At 34.7% G+C, this 14,496-nt stretch overlaps 1 protein-coding gene across 1 annotated transcript in view; it reads right to left on the bottom strand.

Moving 5' to 3' along the window:
* Positions 1-3,031: 3,031 nt before the first annotated feature.
* The window catches only part of NMD3 (NMD3 ribosome export adaptor), a 29,431-nt gene continuing 17,966 nt past the window's right edge, over positions 3,032-14,496 (bottom strand). Inside the window, exons 10-16 of the mRNA XM_045851952.1 lie at positions 13,614-13,731; positions 12,112-12,257; positions 8,151-8,263; positions 7,280-7,352; positions 5,950-6,056; positions 4,973-5,043; positions 3,032-4,568 (exon numbers count right to left, since the gene is read on the bottom strand). Of these exons, the coding sequence (XP_045707908.1) occupies positions 4,438-4,568; positions 4,973-5,043; positions 5,950-6,056; positions 7,280-7,352; positions 8,151-8,263; positions 12,112-12,257; positions 13,614-13,731 (759 nt within the window). The 3' untranslated portion in view covers positions 3,032-4,437. The remainder of the gene's footprint in view (positions 4,569-4,972; positions 5,044-5,949; positions 6,057-7,279; positions 7,353-8,150; positions 8,264-12,111; positions 12,258-13,613; positions 13,732-14,496) is intronic.

The raw sequence follows: 14,496 nt of genomic DNA, 5'->3' as shown, positions 1-14,496 counted from the left end.
TAAAGTCACAGAACTAAAACTGAGCATTCTCCTTCACTATTTTGAAGTTCAAAGAGATCATGTAGATGGACTCCCTGCCGTCAAGGCTCGCCACCACCCGGCTCCAGTCAACCCTACGTGTGACGGGACAAACGGGGAACGTGTAGCCTCCATCTGTTCTCACGACGTCATTCCATGAGCCCTTCATTCACAGGATGATTCGACTGATGAGGCTGGCCTATTTTTAAGTAAATTGCTCTATTTTAGGTAAATTAGATCCTATCATGAAAATCAGCCACAGTAGACTGTGTATGGGGCCCAGACAAGGAAAATCCAAACCCTGCCCAAAGAGTTACATTACAATATCAGCACCCATGAACAAGAGCAAATAGACACAGAAGCACACCTGTCCAAAGGACACAGGAACCAGGTGATAGGGTATCCACCGACCAACTCTGGGACGTGGCAAGCATCAAAATAAAAAATCAACTCATACAAAATAGCCGTGGGATATGAAGTAAAGCACAGGGAATATAGTCAACAACATGCAATATGGCGCACTATGCAAAGTGTATGATTGTCTAACCACTAAGCTGTATACCTAAAATCAATACAAAATAAAATGGAAAGAATACTAAAAAATTAACTCAATCTGAAAATAAAAAAGTAAACAAAAGACTTGAGATATACAGATAATAAGCACATGAAAAGATGCTCAACACAATTAGCCATTAGGAAAAAAAACAAATTAAAACTACAAAAATACATCATCATCCACTTACTCGGATGGCTTAAAAAAAAAAAATTGACACCACCAGGTAGCGGTGAGGATGCAGGGGAACTGCAATGCTCATACAGGGCTGGCGGGAAGCAAAACGGTACAAACCACTTTGGAAAAGTTTGGCAGATTCTTATAAAGTTACATACATGAGTATATACACTTACAGGACCTGGCAAGTTTTTTATTCACCCAAATAAAATGAAAACCTGTACAGAAATATTCATAGCAGCTTTACTTCTACTCACCACAACCAGAAAGTTCAAATGTGCCTCAACAGGAGAATGGAGAAACTGTGGTATGCTACATCCACTTAATGCAGCATCACTCCAAGTACCAAGAACAAGCTCCTGATGTACACGTCTTGGATGAATCTCAAGTACACCATGTTAAGGGGGCAGGGGCGGGAATCATGCTCAAAGGCTACTGTATGATTTCACTTACATATGTTGGAAAAAGCAAATCCTAGGTCAGAGAACAGATCAGAAGCTGCCAGGGTTACGGTGAGGGGAAGGGTTTGAAAACAAAGGAATGGCTAATGCAGTTTTGGAGCAGTTGAGGAGAATGACAAAATCGTTCTGTATTTTGATTGTGGTGAGGATAGCATGAAGCTGTGTTAAAATTCATAGAACTATCAATCAAAGGAGTAAACATCACTGCCTCTAATTTAAAAATGAATTTTTTAAACAATCAAGTGCAAATAACAATTACACAGGATTAAGACCTTTAATTCCTGAAAACAGAAAACCAATAACCCGAGCAGGTTTGAGAACGTCTGGACTGACAGCACAGTGCTCCCCACACAATGCACGGAGGATCTGGCATCTCTTTGGGGTAGTCCTGCCAAGAGGGCTCAACCTGAATCTGTTAGGAGAAAACATCGGGCAAACCCATATTGAAGTTGGCCTCTTCAAAACTGTCCATTACATAGAACATAAAAACTCAGTAACTGGCCCAGGTAAAGTCCTGAGAACCCAAGGCAATACACAATCTTAGATTTGTTTTTTCTATAGAGGACTGTGTTTGGAACTGGCAAAATCTCATTATGATTCTCCATTAGATGACAGTATTGTGCTGATGTTAATTTTCTGATTTTGATCAATTCACTATGGTTATATAAGAAAACTCCTTGGGGGAAAAAGAAACAATGAAATATTTATGGTTACTCTTCAATGGTGCAGGAAAAAAATAGTAAGAGAGAAAGAAAGCAAATGAGGTAAGTGTTCACATTTGGCAAATTTTAATGAAGGGTACCCAGGAATTCCTTGTACCAATCTTGCAACTTTCCTTTGTCTGAAAATGTCAAAATTAAAAATAAATTATTATAAGAAGTAAACATTCTTTGGACTAAGAATATAGATGAAATACTCTAAAGGATAAAATGAACACATTTATTAAAAGTAAAAGCCCAGAGCAAACTCTGGCCCCAACTCAACGCTGACCAGACAGGTGGGTTCCAGCCTCGAGTTCTGGGCTCGGCCATGGCCAGGAATCAGCCTGATGCTCTGAAACATCTAATTACACCACCAGCAACTCTCCCTCATCTGTTCCCTTGCTCTTTGGTTGACTTTTGCCTATAAAACAGCAGCTTCAGGTACAGATCTGGCTCCAAAGACGACAACTGATCATACTGATTTAGAAATTACTCATTTATAAACTGGGTTAAAAAATCAGCTTCCAGCCCTGGCTGGCATAGCTCAGTGGATTGAGCACAGGCTGCGAACCAAACTGTCGCAGGTTCGATTCCCAGCCAGGGTACATGCCTGGGTTGCAGGCCATAACCCCCAGCAACCCCACATTGATGTTTCTCTCTCTCTCTCTATCTCCCTCCCTTCCCTCTCTAAAAATAAATAAAATCTTTAAAAAAAATTTAATCTTTAAAATCAGCTTCCCGTGAATTTGATTAATACCAGCGTTCCCAAATTGTATCAGCTCTGGGACATGAACAAGAGGACTCTGGGGCCCATGAGCCTGAAAACTCTATTCTAAAATGGGAGATTTATCAAGGTATATAACTGTGCAATTCTTACAGCTTTTCTCTTAGCTACATTCCTGCACCTGTCACAGCCTATTTCAACCAACAAGTTTCATAACTCAGAAAGACATGACATCCAAAAGAGTAAGACGAAATAAGATGAACAGGAGACTGTATTTTTCAGTGGGCAAATCACGTGACAAGTACTTAAATAACATAATTCCAGTTTGGAAAACTGTATGAGATATGTCATTTAAATATGGCACTGATGCAATCAATCACCTCAAGGACACAAAAAATGGAGAAAATGTTTTTATTTTCATGTTTTTCAAAGTCTTGACATAGAACAGGTAAACACAGGCCACAAGTGGAAACTTTAAATATGCAGACAGAAAAGAAGCCTTACAGAAAGTTCAGGCCTTTATTCATAACTTCAGAATTAAGGAGCCCAGTCTTTAAAAAAAGGAAAATGTTCCATTCAACACTTACTCAATTTCCTTATGTAGTGGTATAAAGTTTTTAAATTAGCTCTTAGTTCTGGCACACTTAGTAAGTACGATCTTCTCAGAGAAATACGATCTTATTATTTCATTCTCAAAACACTTCAAACCCCAAACCAACTTTTTTTTTTTAAGGATGTGGAAGGCACTCCTTATTCAAATCTGACAACCACGAAGATGATTTTTACTGCTTCATCATCTACATGCTGGATTCTAATACTCTTTGTGATGGTTGTGTTCAATGATAGAAACTTATACAGAGAAAATTCCCTCCTTCTGAATTTGTACACCAAAATTTTATAAGGAAAATCCTTGAAATGACAGGAAGACATTTTTTGACATAAGCAGCTACTGTCATAACCTGCTGGCACAGGCAAAAATAACAATGGTATAAATTGTTATTTAACCTTTAAATAAGTAGTCTATGTTTGCTACAAGTCCACAAATAATTCAAACATATTTTGTTCTGCAATAAAAATTAAGATAACCCCCAATTTATCAACTTGTAAAGACGTTAACAACCCCTGGCCAGGTAGCTCAGTTGGTTTTAGAGTGTCGTCCCAATACACCAAGGTTCCTGGTTCAATCCCCAGTCAGGGCATATATGAGAAGCAACCAATGAATGCATAAATGAGTGGAACAGCAAATCGATGTCTGTCTCTCTTTCCCTTCCTCTCTCTAAAATCAACAAGTAATTTTTTTTTGAAAATTTAAAGATGTTAATGAAAAAGATTAACTTTCCCCCTTAATGTCCAGTGATACACTGAACCTTAACTTCCTACCTCAAGTGAATCAAGGTGAGTAACAAGCTTATATTAAAGATTATTCTTCATATGCTTTTTTATTAAAGCAATCAATATAAAAGAATGTAAAATCTTGGTCTATGCTTGCAGATTTAGGTAACGTCCAAGGAATCACAACTTTTAGGCTTTTAAATCCAGCACTAATGTTATGTGAAAATACTTGTGTCTCAGAAAACAGCAAACCAATAAAACCCTATACCTAAAGTGGCCTAAATATAAGTAATAGTAATATTCTCCATAACCTTTGTTATCTAAAATTTAAAAGCCATCAATCTTCAGTACTTTGAGTGAACAATCAAAATAGTCATATTTATTTATTCAGGTTTAAAACTAAACTTCTCCTCTCTGAAACGGAGGCATAGATGAAACAGAAAAATTGTTTTCTCCAACATCCCGAGCCTATTACGTCATCATCGAGTCACCTTCTCCACCAGTGGCATCCTGGGAAATGTGAAGGTCTTCAAGCATCTCAGCCAGGCTAATTCGAGGTGCTCCTTCATCATCAGTGTCACCTTCCACAGGAATGGTGGAATCTAAGAAAAAATACATGGAGGATTTCAAATAAATACATATATGGAAATAAGCAAACGCCTGTCCCATCATCATTACTATTATTGAACCACTTTATATCCACAGCTCTTGTATCATATCTACAGTGGGCATTTAAACATCCACTGAATGACTGACTGCACAGATAGATGAATAAATATCTACCAGTGTAGGGGTCCAGAACTTGAGGGATCAAGCAAAGATGCAAATGATATCAAAATGTGGTAGAGCAAACATTTTAGTAAGTTTTACTGTTCTGAGAGATTTTTTAAAATAAATGATTAAGTAGAGTAGTTTTTAAAAACATAAGAGTCATTTACAGTACCAAAGTTAAAGATACCAGAATATTCACTGTGGGGGAATACAACTTCAATACTCAAACACCTACCTCTGTAAATGTTGACATTTTTTCTAATTGCCTCATCTTCTTCAAGATCTTCAAGGAAATCTTGGTATTGTCTATAAAAGAACGAAGAAAATTTAAATATTTCACCTTTACCAAGAAGTATGAAGTTAAAAAAAAGTATGAAGTTATCTTTCCTTCATTTTCAGCACTATAAGATGTAAGATTAAAATATTTAAAATAATATCTGCTTGTCAGTTATGCATGTTAAGTATTCTAACAATTTTTTACATTTTTGCTTTTAAAATTACAGGACAAAATACACAACTGAACACAGGTGATGTAAATTTTAATATAATACAATGAGAAGGCTCCTTCCCACTTCGCCTTTCCAAAAAAACTCTTATGACCAAGTTGAAATATATACACACTTTTAAGACTAAAGATGCAATAGTCAAAAGTGTACTTACATCTAATTAACATTACATATTTAATACACTTATTTTAAACTACATTATGAGATTATGTTTTAGAAATACACTGTTCTGCACCGATAGTTAATGATACAATTTTACTTAAAATTTCAGTTTTTCAGACATCAGTGTCTTTACCATCATCAGTAAGGCCACTTTACAAATCAACCAGTTCACTTTTCTAGAACACATAATCTCCATTTCTCCTTAATTTGAAAAATAGTATATTTGATATCAAATAGTATATTTGAACTATTTTCTTTTCATCCCAAGCTATAAGTATTCATTTGCTATTTGTGATATCCACAAGGTAATTAATTACTTCTTACATTTTGACTTTTCAAATAAACTATTTTCAGTAACACTGCAATTGTCAGGTCATAACCCAGGAAATAATAACTAAAATATGTTAAATGTCATAGCCTGTTATACTGATTCTATCAACACACTGGTAAAAACACAAAATTAATTCTGAGTTCAAGAATAAACTGTGTGATGGCTACTTCTTTGTAATATAAAAACCATGAAAGGTTTAAAGAAAAGTGGGACCTTTCATCATCTGTATCCATGTTTTCTCTATCTCTTGCAAGCTCTTTCAGTTTCCAGTTTCTACGACGCTGACGTTTCGTACGGTCATAGCTCTTCTTGATTAATACCTACAAGTAACAAATATTTGCAAAGTTACAAAGTTTCTAAAGATAGAAAATGAAAGGTTATGAGAATGCCAGCAAGTCACCAAACTGATGACAGTGGTTACACCTTCAGGGAAAGAAGGAGGGAAGGATCAAGAGGGGTCAAGAGAACTTTTAATATTTTTCTCCATGTGCTTACTATTTTATGAGAATGCATTCAGCCATCATTTGCATAAAAGTTAAAATTTACTAACTGTAATTTTTAGTGATTTAAAATTGTTTTTCCTTTATTCTCAAAGCTTCAGGTGTCTGGTGTGTTTTTCACACCATTGTTCAGTTTTTAGCTACCGTTCACATAAGTCCTTCTGAAACATTATCATAGATACTTTTCCTTCTTTGTATTCCTACTAATAAGCACTTATAGAACTATATATATATGTCTTTCACAACTGTATATCCTAGAACAGTTTTAAAAATTGCAGCATGAATAAAGAATTTTACACAAAACAAACTCTTGTAAGACCATCATGATCTCCTATTACAATCTATTTAGAAAGAACTACTTAGACTCACACCTAAGCTGTGCTCTATTTCCTAATTTATTAACTAACTAAAGCACAACTGGGTGGTGAGAAGAGGAGTCCTTCTTACACCATGACTTTATTTTTGTCCACGGCTAAAGAGATCAATGTTTATTTTAAAAGATTAAGGAAGTGGGAGATAGGGTCTTTCACATTCACTGCTGCTCATGACTCTACTTATAAATTCATATTAGAATTTTACAGGTTTTTCCAAAAGTCAGATGCTTTCCCTCAGATTTGCTATTATGAAGGTCATTTTCATTGCAATTTTATTCAAATTAGAAAAACAAGTTAACTCTAAATGCCCTCTTAACTGAACAATACATGAAATAAGCTGAGCCAAAAGAATGAACCTGAATAAATTCTAAAGGTCATCAATTTTAGCTGCAAGTGTATTTTTTTCTCTATGAACAGTATCAAGCATTTTGACAGAATATGAAAACTTGATTATAAAAGCAAAAATAAAACTCTTTAAATCTTGGATTTTCTCCACTAAGAAAAATGATTTAAAATGAAGGCCTCTGCTATTATACCTTAAGTGCAATTTCAAAAGAAATCTCTAAATTAACTTGTTATTTTTAAAAACATGACCTTGTGTATCTTACCCATAAGAGTTACATCAATCCTCTTTAACACAGGATAAAAGGGAAAAATCTGAAGCCTTACCACATCTGGGACTCTATCTGATTTCATTTTGTTGACATACTCATCATTTAAGTTACAGTTCGCCAAATCAAATCTGAAATGAAAATAATAAAACACTTAATATCAAAAAAATGTTCCCTTTCCATGTAACTTTTTATTTTATGGATGATCCCCTCAAAGTTCCTTCTAAGATCAAACATGCAATGCATTCCCATTTCCAAAGTTTCGGAGTTCACTCCACAGGGAACATGCTTCTACAGATCACAGTCAAGATGATAACGCACTCTGTCTCTGAGTTTCACACATCCATTATCATCTACCTTACATATATTTATAAAGAAGCAAAACAGACTTACATATCAATCTGAAAGATTCAGTTAGATGGTTCCATTTAGCTCACAATAAACAGAACAAACAAAAGCCCCTCATTCTCTAGTAAAGGAACTAAAACCCTAAGAGCGAAAGGAATGTGTAAGACACGATGACGCGCTCGGCAACTGAACGGACTGTCCTATATGCCTGTGAAGACCCCTAACACACATGGCTGCCAGTTTTTAAAAGTGAATTATCTGCACAGCAGCATATGCTTAATAAAAAAACTACCTGCTCCCCCAAAGAGCTGTAAAGATGATCTGACCACACAACTTCAGAGTTTGGTTACTCAAAATCTTGGAACAAATGACGTTTCAAGATGATGGCCAAAATGGAGTTAAGTATGGGCTTCTGTCCAATCCACAGTTTTAATTTACTTATTAATAGTAAAATAAGCTACAAAGCTCCTGGGAATTCTTTTTGGAATAAACAACTTTAGTATTTTAGAAAGCTTTGCTGGTTCCAGAAGAAAATCTGCGATGCTAATTGACAGTTTAAAATACTATAAAGGAATACAAACCCCAACACCAGGTCTCCAGGATTCAGAAGATGTCCCAAATGAGTGCGACAAAAATACTGTTTATCTGTATTCATTTCAGATGTTTTCTGTACCCAGACTTCCCCAAGGGTATGCTTAACAGGAAAGAAAATGAAACTCAAAAATGCATTTCATAGAAAATTTAAATACAATGCCGATTTTGGTTTTCTAATTTTCATTTTAAAAACAGACATTATTTTACTTTTCAGATCTCTGAAACACTTGTCAAAATTATCAAATTACTTGAATATAGAAAAAGATTCACAATTTACTCATAAATATTTTTAAGATTTTCACCAAGACTTTCATAAAACATTAACAAGTCACCTAAAAACAGACATGTAGAATTTTCATAAGAAATGTTTCCACAGGGAGATGGGCTAATACAGACTGAGCAAAGAGAGCAAGTGAAAAAGTAAAGGAATCTTAAATCCAATCCTAAGCAACCTGTGTGTTTTACAAATAAAGTTAAAAAATTAGGGTTCAGACAAAACAATCTAGCAATCCCATTGGCCCCATTACTACTAGAATTAAATTTTTGGATGTCTATTTTGAGGTACTACGCTTAAAAAAAAACTATTGCAGAAACAGCATCCCAAGTTTGAAATTTTAAACTAGAAAACTATTCAAGTACCCCTCCAACACAGAATTTTACAAGAAATTTTAATTGACATTCAGGCTTCTAGACTGAATTAAGTATAGCACATGCCAACACCTTTTACTAACAAAAACAGACCCATTAAGATCAAGAGCAATATTAAGAGCTATAAATAAAACTAGGGAATCTTAAAGAGATGAAAATAAGAGGTAGGGATAAAAAGAGAGACTGCAATAACAGGTCTCAGATTTGGGAAAGAAATGATTTAAAAAAAATAAAAAGTGAGTTGCCAAAAGGAGAGAGACTAAATCCTATGTGATAGGATTCACTTTCTAGCTACTAGACTGCTTCTATTTAAAAGGGACTTATGGCCCTGGCTGGCATAGCTCAGTGGATTGAGCTCAGGCTGCGAACCAAAGTGTCAAAGGATTGATTCCCAGCCAGGGCACATGCCTGGGTTGCAGGCCACAGTCCCCAGCAATCAACCGCACACTGATGTTTCTCTCTCTCTCTTTCTCCTTCCCTTCCCTCTCTAAAAATAAATTAAAAATAAATAAAAATAAAATCTTTAAAACTTGAAAAAAAAAGAGACTTATGAACATGTTTTAGCTAAGCGTATTTTCTGAAAACACACACACATATATATATATGTTATCCCATTTTATATATGCCTAGGGAAAGGGATATTCTTGTACATTTACTATAAATAATAAAAGTGTGTTAACTATATTACTAAATTTTGTATTTTAAATAAAAATGTGAAAAGTAATCCGTCTTAGATTCCTATTGATTTTTCCAAATTATCGGAAGTTATTTTTTTTAAATATGTTATTTATTTATTTTTACGGAGGGAAGGGAGGGAGTGGGAGAGAAAGAGAGAGAGAGAGATCAATGTGCGGTTGCTGGGGGTTATGGCCTGCAACCCAGGAATGTACCCTGGCTGGGAATCGAACCTGGGATCAGAAGTTATTTTTATCTCAAAACACAATTATTACCTCTGTAGAAATGAGCACCACTAGTATACAGATAAAGAATCTCTAAATATTAATTCACAGTAAAGGAAATCAGACTTACATCCTTGAAGAAACACCTGATTTCAGACACAGGTAAGAACTATACAATGTGATTCTCTAACACAATGTAATTCTAAACATTGTGGTGTTGTGCCAAAAACGAAGGATGTTTTCAAAGGCCAGGAAAGTCATGTCAAAAGGACATAGGAACAGAAATATCTATTTAGGAAACTGAATCAACAATTACCTTCTAAAACAGAAGGCACCAGGCCCAGATAGATTTACTGGTGAATTCTGCCAAACATTTAAGGAAGAAATTATACCAATTCTCTACAATCTCTTCCAGAAGATGAAAGAAATAGAATACATCCTCATACATTTACAAAGCCAGCATCACCCTAATACCAAATCCAAACAAAGACATTACCTGGCAAGCAAACTACAGACCAATGTTCTCTCATGAACATATACACACAAAAATCCTCAACAAAATATAAAACAATTGTACACCATGACTAAGTGGGATTTACCCCACGTGTGCAAGGCTGGTTCAACATTTGAAAACTACTTAATATAATCATCAATCACATCAATAGGATAAAAAAAAAGTCGTATGATAGTATAAATACAAAAAAGCATTTGACAAAATTCAACACACACCATTCATGTTAAAAACTCTTAGTAAAATAGAAACAGAGGGGAACCTCTCCAATTGATAAAGAATATATACAAAAAACCTACAGCTAACATTATACTTAATGGTAAGAAACTCAAAAGATTTCCCTCTAAGATCAGATACAAGGCAAGGATATCCTTCTTACCACTGATTTTCAATAACCTATTAGAAATCCTAGCCAATGCAAAGAAAATGAAATCTATATAGGTTGGAAAGAAAAAAATAAAATTATCTTTGTTTGTAGATAACATGATTGTATGTGTAGAAAATCTGAATGAACAAAGAAACTCCCAGAATATAGCAAGGTTACAGGATACGAGGTTATAAACAAAAGTCCATCACTTTCCTATATATCAACATGAACATGTAGACTTTAAAATTAAAAACACAATACCATTTATATTAGCACCCCCAAAAATGAAATACTAAGATCTTTATGAGAAAAACTACAAAACTCTGATGAACAAAATTTTTAAAAATCCTAAGTAAACAGAGAGAAATTCAATGTTCACGGCTAGGAAGACTCTGTTGGGGGGATATTAATAATGGAGAAGGCTATCCATGTATAGAGTCCAGGGGTATATGGGAAATTTCTTACCTCCTCTTAATTTGTTAAAACTGCTCTAAAAAAGTAAGTCACTTGTAAAAAAATGTTTAAAGACATAGAAATGATTCTGTAAGGGTTCCCAGTGACTAAATTTGGGGCAATCTAGGTGGAAGGAAGGAAGGAAGGGAGGAAGGGAGGAAGGTAGGGAGGGAGGGGGGGAGGGAGGGGAGGGGGGGGAAAGAGTGAAGTCAGTCAGACCAACAGGCTAGTAAAGGGAACAGAATCATCATAGAGAGATTCGCTATCAGTGAACTAGCCAAACGTTACTTGTCTCTTAATACACCATAGAAAATACACAGCATCACCAACAAAATGTTCTGGCCAAAAATAATTAACATAAATTTAAGCAAGCCTTTAGATCCACTGCCCAGTTTAATGGAACTACAAGAGATTAAGTAGCAAATTAAATGACATCTTGAGGAAACAATAAAAAAGATCCACAAGACAAATGTCCAAGTTGCCTTAAAAAGTTGTTATGAAAAAAAGGAGAAGGGGGCTATTATTAAATAAAAGATTTAAGAAGTATAATATTCATATTGGATGTATGATCTCCAAATGGACTAAATAATCCACAAAAGATAATCTGGGACAAATGAGGAAATGTGAATAGACATGACAATCTTTATATATATAATACTTTGATCATATAGAAAATGTTCCAATGTTTTAGAGATGCAAACTAATGTATTCAGTACTTAGTATAATACAGCTTATATTTGATTCAAATGTTTGAAAATTTTTAAAAAGTCAAAAAAGGTGAGCTGATCATTTGGCCCTCCTGTACAAAAGTAAAGCAAGGCAATGCTTTTTTATAACAAACAACATTTAAAAAAATGTTCTCACGTTAAAAGAAACAATAAACTTACCAGACAGTTTAAGTCTGATCATTTTCACCACAATGACTATGTTAAAAGCAAACAACATATAAATATGGAATACATTTTTAACCTAGTGTGGTACTAGCTTTATTCATAAACACATTTTAGAATTACCTGGATCAACACAGTAAGTTAGGTGAGAAAAAAAAAGGTGTGCAGGATGAAACTTACCTTTTTTGATACCATTCCAGCACCTGCTTTGCGTTTTAGATCTCTAACTATGCTGCATTCCATCACAATAAACTCCTCCAGCTGTTTGGGATGGCATAAACTATTGAAAGGGTGACTCCAGAAAGTATTCCCATCTACATCTGCAACTAAGAATAAGCAGAGACTATTAAAGAAGAGAAAGGAAGTACATTAAAGGTCAACAAATGTTATACATAACTCGGGAGAAGCTGGTGCAGACAAAGTGGGACACATCAGATCAACAGGACCCACCATGGCAGTCCACTCTCTAGAGTCATCATTTACTCCTACAAATGAGTCCAAATTTCTCACAACACGAGAAATACCAGGCACTGAACATACCTTAAGTCATTACTATGATCAGAACACCACAGAGCTCAGTGCCTTTAATGTAAAGTCAAAGCAAATCAGTTGTATAGTTTTCACATGCTAGCATTACACTTAGAAACACTGTCAGTCATCTTAGGTACTTTTAGAGAAAATAAAGTTTTACCTGACAGATGTTCATCCAATACCGTACAAAAAACCTTTCTAACTGATGAATTCTAATCTATCTTGACAAAGATAACAAATGACTTTCTAGAGAAGAGCAAAATAAACTCAATTTTTTAATAACAAAACTTACATTACAGGAAATAGAAAGTGAAAAAGATAAAAAATTAAGAGATGCAAAGCCCTGGCTGGTGTAGCTCAGTGGATTGAGCGAGGGCTGCAAACCAAAGCATTGCAGGTTCGATTCCCAGTCAGGGCACATGCCTGAGCTGCAAGCCAGGCCCCCAGTAGGGAGCATACAAGAAGCAACTACACAATGATGTTTCTCTCCCTCTCTTTCTCCTTCCCTTCCTCTCTGTCTAAAAATAAATAAATAAAACCTTTAAAAAAAGGGTTTTTTAACAGACTATTAAAAATTATGTATAGAAATGATGAAATGAGTTAAAATTCATATTTAAATTAAGTGTTCTACTGGATTACAAAAAAGTTAAATGTTCCAAACTTTAAAATATTTGCTATATGCTAAAATTTGGCAATGAACTTAAATAATTAGTCACAAAAGTAAACTGAGGTAAATAAGTCAATTTCCATAAAAAATGGCATAAAACTAGTAAATTTTTGGAAGTTCACAGAATTATCTCTTCAAGTGAAAAAATACAAGGGTGGCCCTGGCCTTGCACCAAAAGGTGGCAGGTTTGATCCCCATTCGGGGCACATACAGGAGGCAACCAATCAATGTTTCTCTCTCTCTCTCTCTCTCTCTCTCTCTCCTCTAAAATCAGTAAGTACATCCTCCAGTAAGAATTAAAAAAAAAAAAAAAAACCAAGAGTAACTTATCAAAAGCTTTAATATTACAGTGTTTTATAAGAATTAATAAAAATGCTAAGTAGTTTTTCATAACAATATTATTAAAAATGTTTGATAAATTACAACATAAATTATTACAGCTTGCTAGACAGAACTGTCAAGGCAAATAGCTCCTAAAACTTACCTTGCAGGGTGTTTGGGTCTATGAGATGGATGGCACTGGTCACACGAATACACACACAAATCTGGTTCATATTTCCCAGGCTTTGTGCCAGTTTTGGAGACAGACAGACAACATTATCCTGGACATAAGAACTAACATTTAGAGTGAAGCAAATACTAAGTTAACAACACTCATCACTGTAAACCTGATCAAGTGCATTTGCTCAAACTGAAAACATTAAATTTTGATTCTATGTATTGACAACGTACCTAAATGAAAGAATCTTTAGAAAAAGAGAAAATAAGCCATATTTTCTCAAGATGATATTTGTTTTAATAAAAATGCTTTTTTTCATTCAGATCCTATTCACCAAACTATTGTTATTTCAATTTAGTTTAAGTGCGAATGCTTATCACTCTATGTTAATACTATACATTCTAAGCAAAACATTAATCATCAGAGTGATTTTTTAAATCTACTTGTGACTTCCTTCGATCTCCATAAAACACAAATTTTGGGAGAGCCACATGTTTCTATTTCAAGGCTACACGTAGCAATATGTAACCAAATATTTAATGCCCCAAAAGGCAGACTTCTATGTGTACACTGGGAAATAACACCAGCAATGCAGTTATCTGTTTTTAAACTGTATTAAAACATAAAAGAATCCGGGTTACATTTTTAAGGTTTATCTATTCACAATCACAGGCTACTTCACTGACAAAACATTCTGCACATCCCTAACAGCATCTTGTCCAGTCCCTTCTTTTTAACTTAGTCTCCAAAGATTAATGAAAATACTCCTTTATACTGTGTATGCATCCAGAGACTTGTATGAATCACTCACAGCACTTAATAATCAAGGCCTTAAATATGCCCTTTCACCTAAATTTATATTTCCCAG

Source organism: Phyllostomus hastatus, unplaced genomic scaffold (assembly GCF_019186645.2).
Source record: "Phyllostomus hastatus isolate PE091 unplaced genomic scaffold, TTU_PhHast_1.1 phas_contig_86, whole genome shotgun sequence".
NCBI lineage: Eukaryota > Metazoa > Chordata > Mammalia > Chiroptera > Phyllostomidae > Phyllostomus > Phyllostomus hastatus.
Note: the sequence above shows the minus strand (reverse complement) of the source record. Positions and strands in the feature narration are given on the sequence as shown.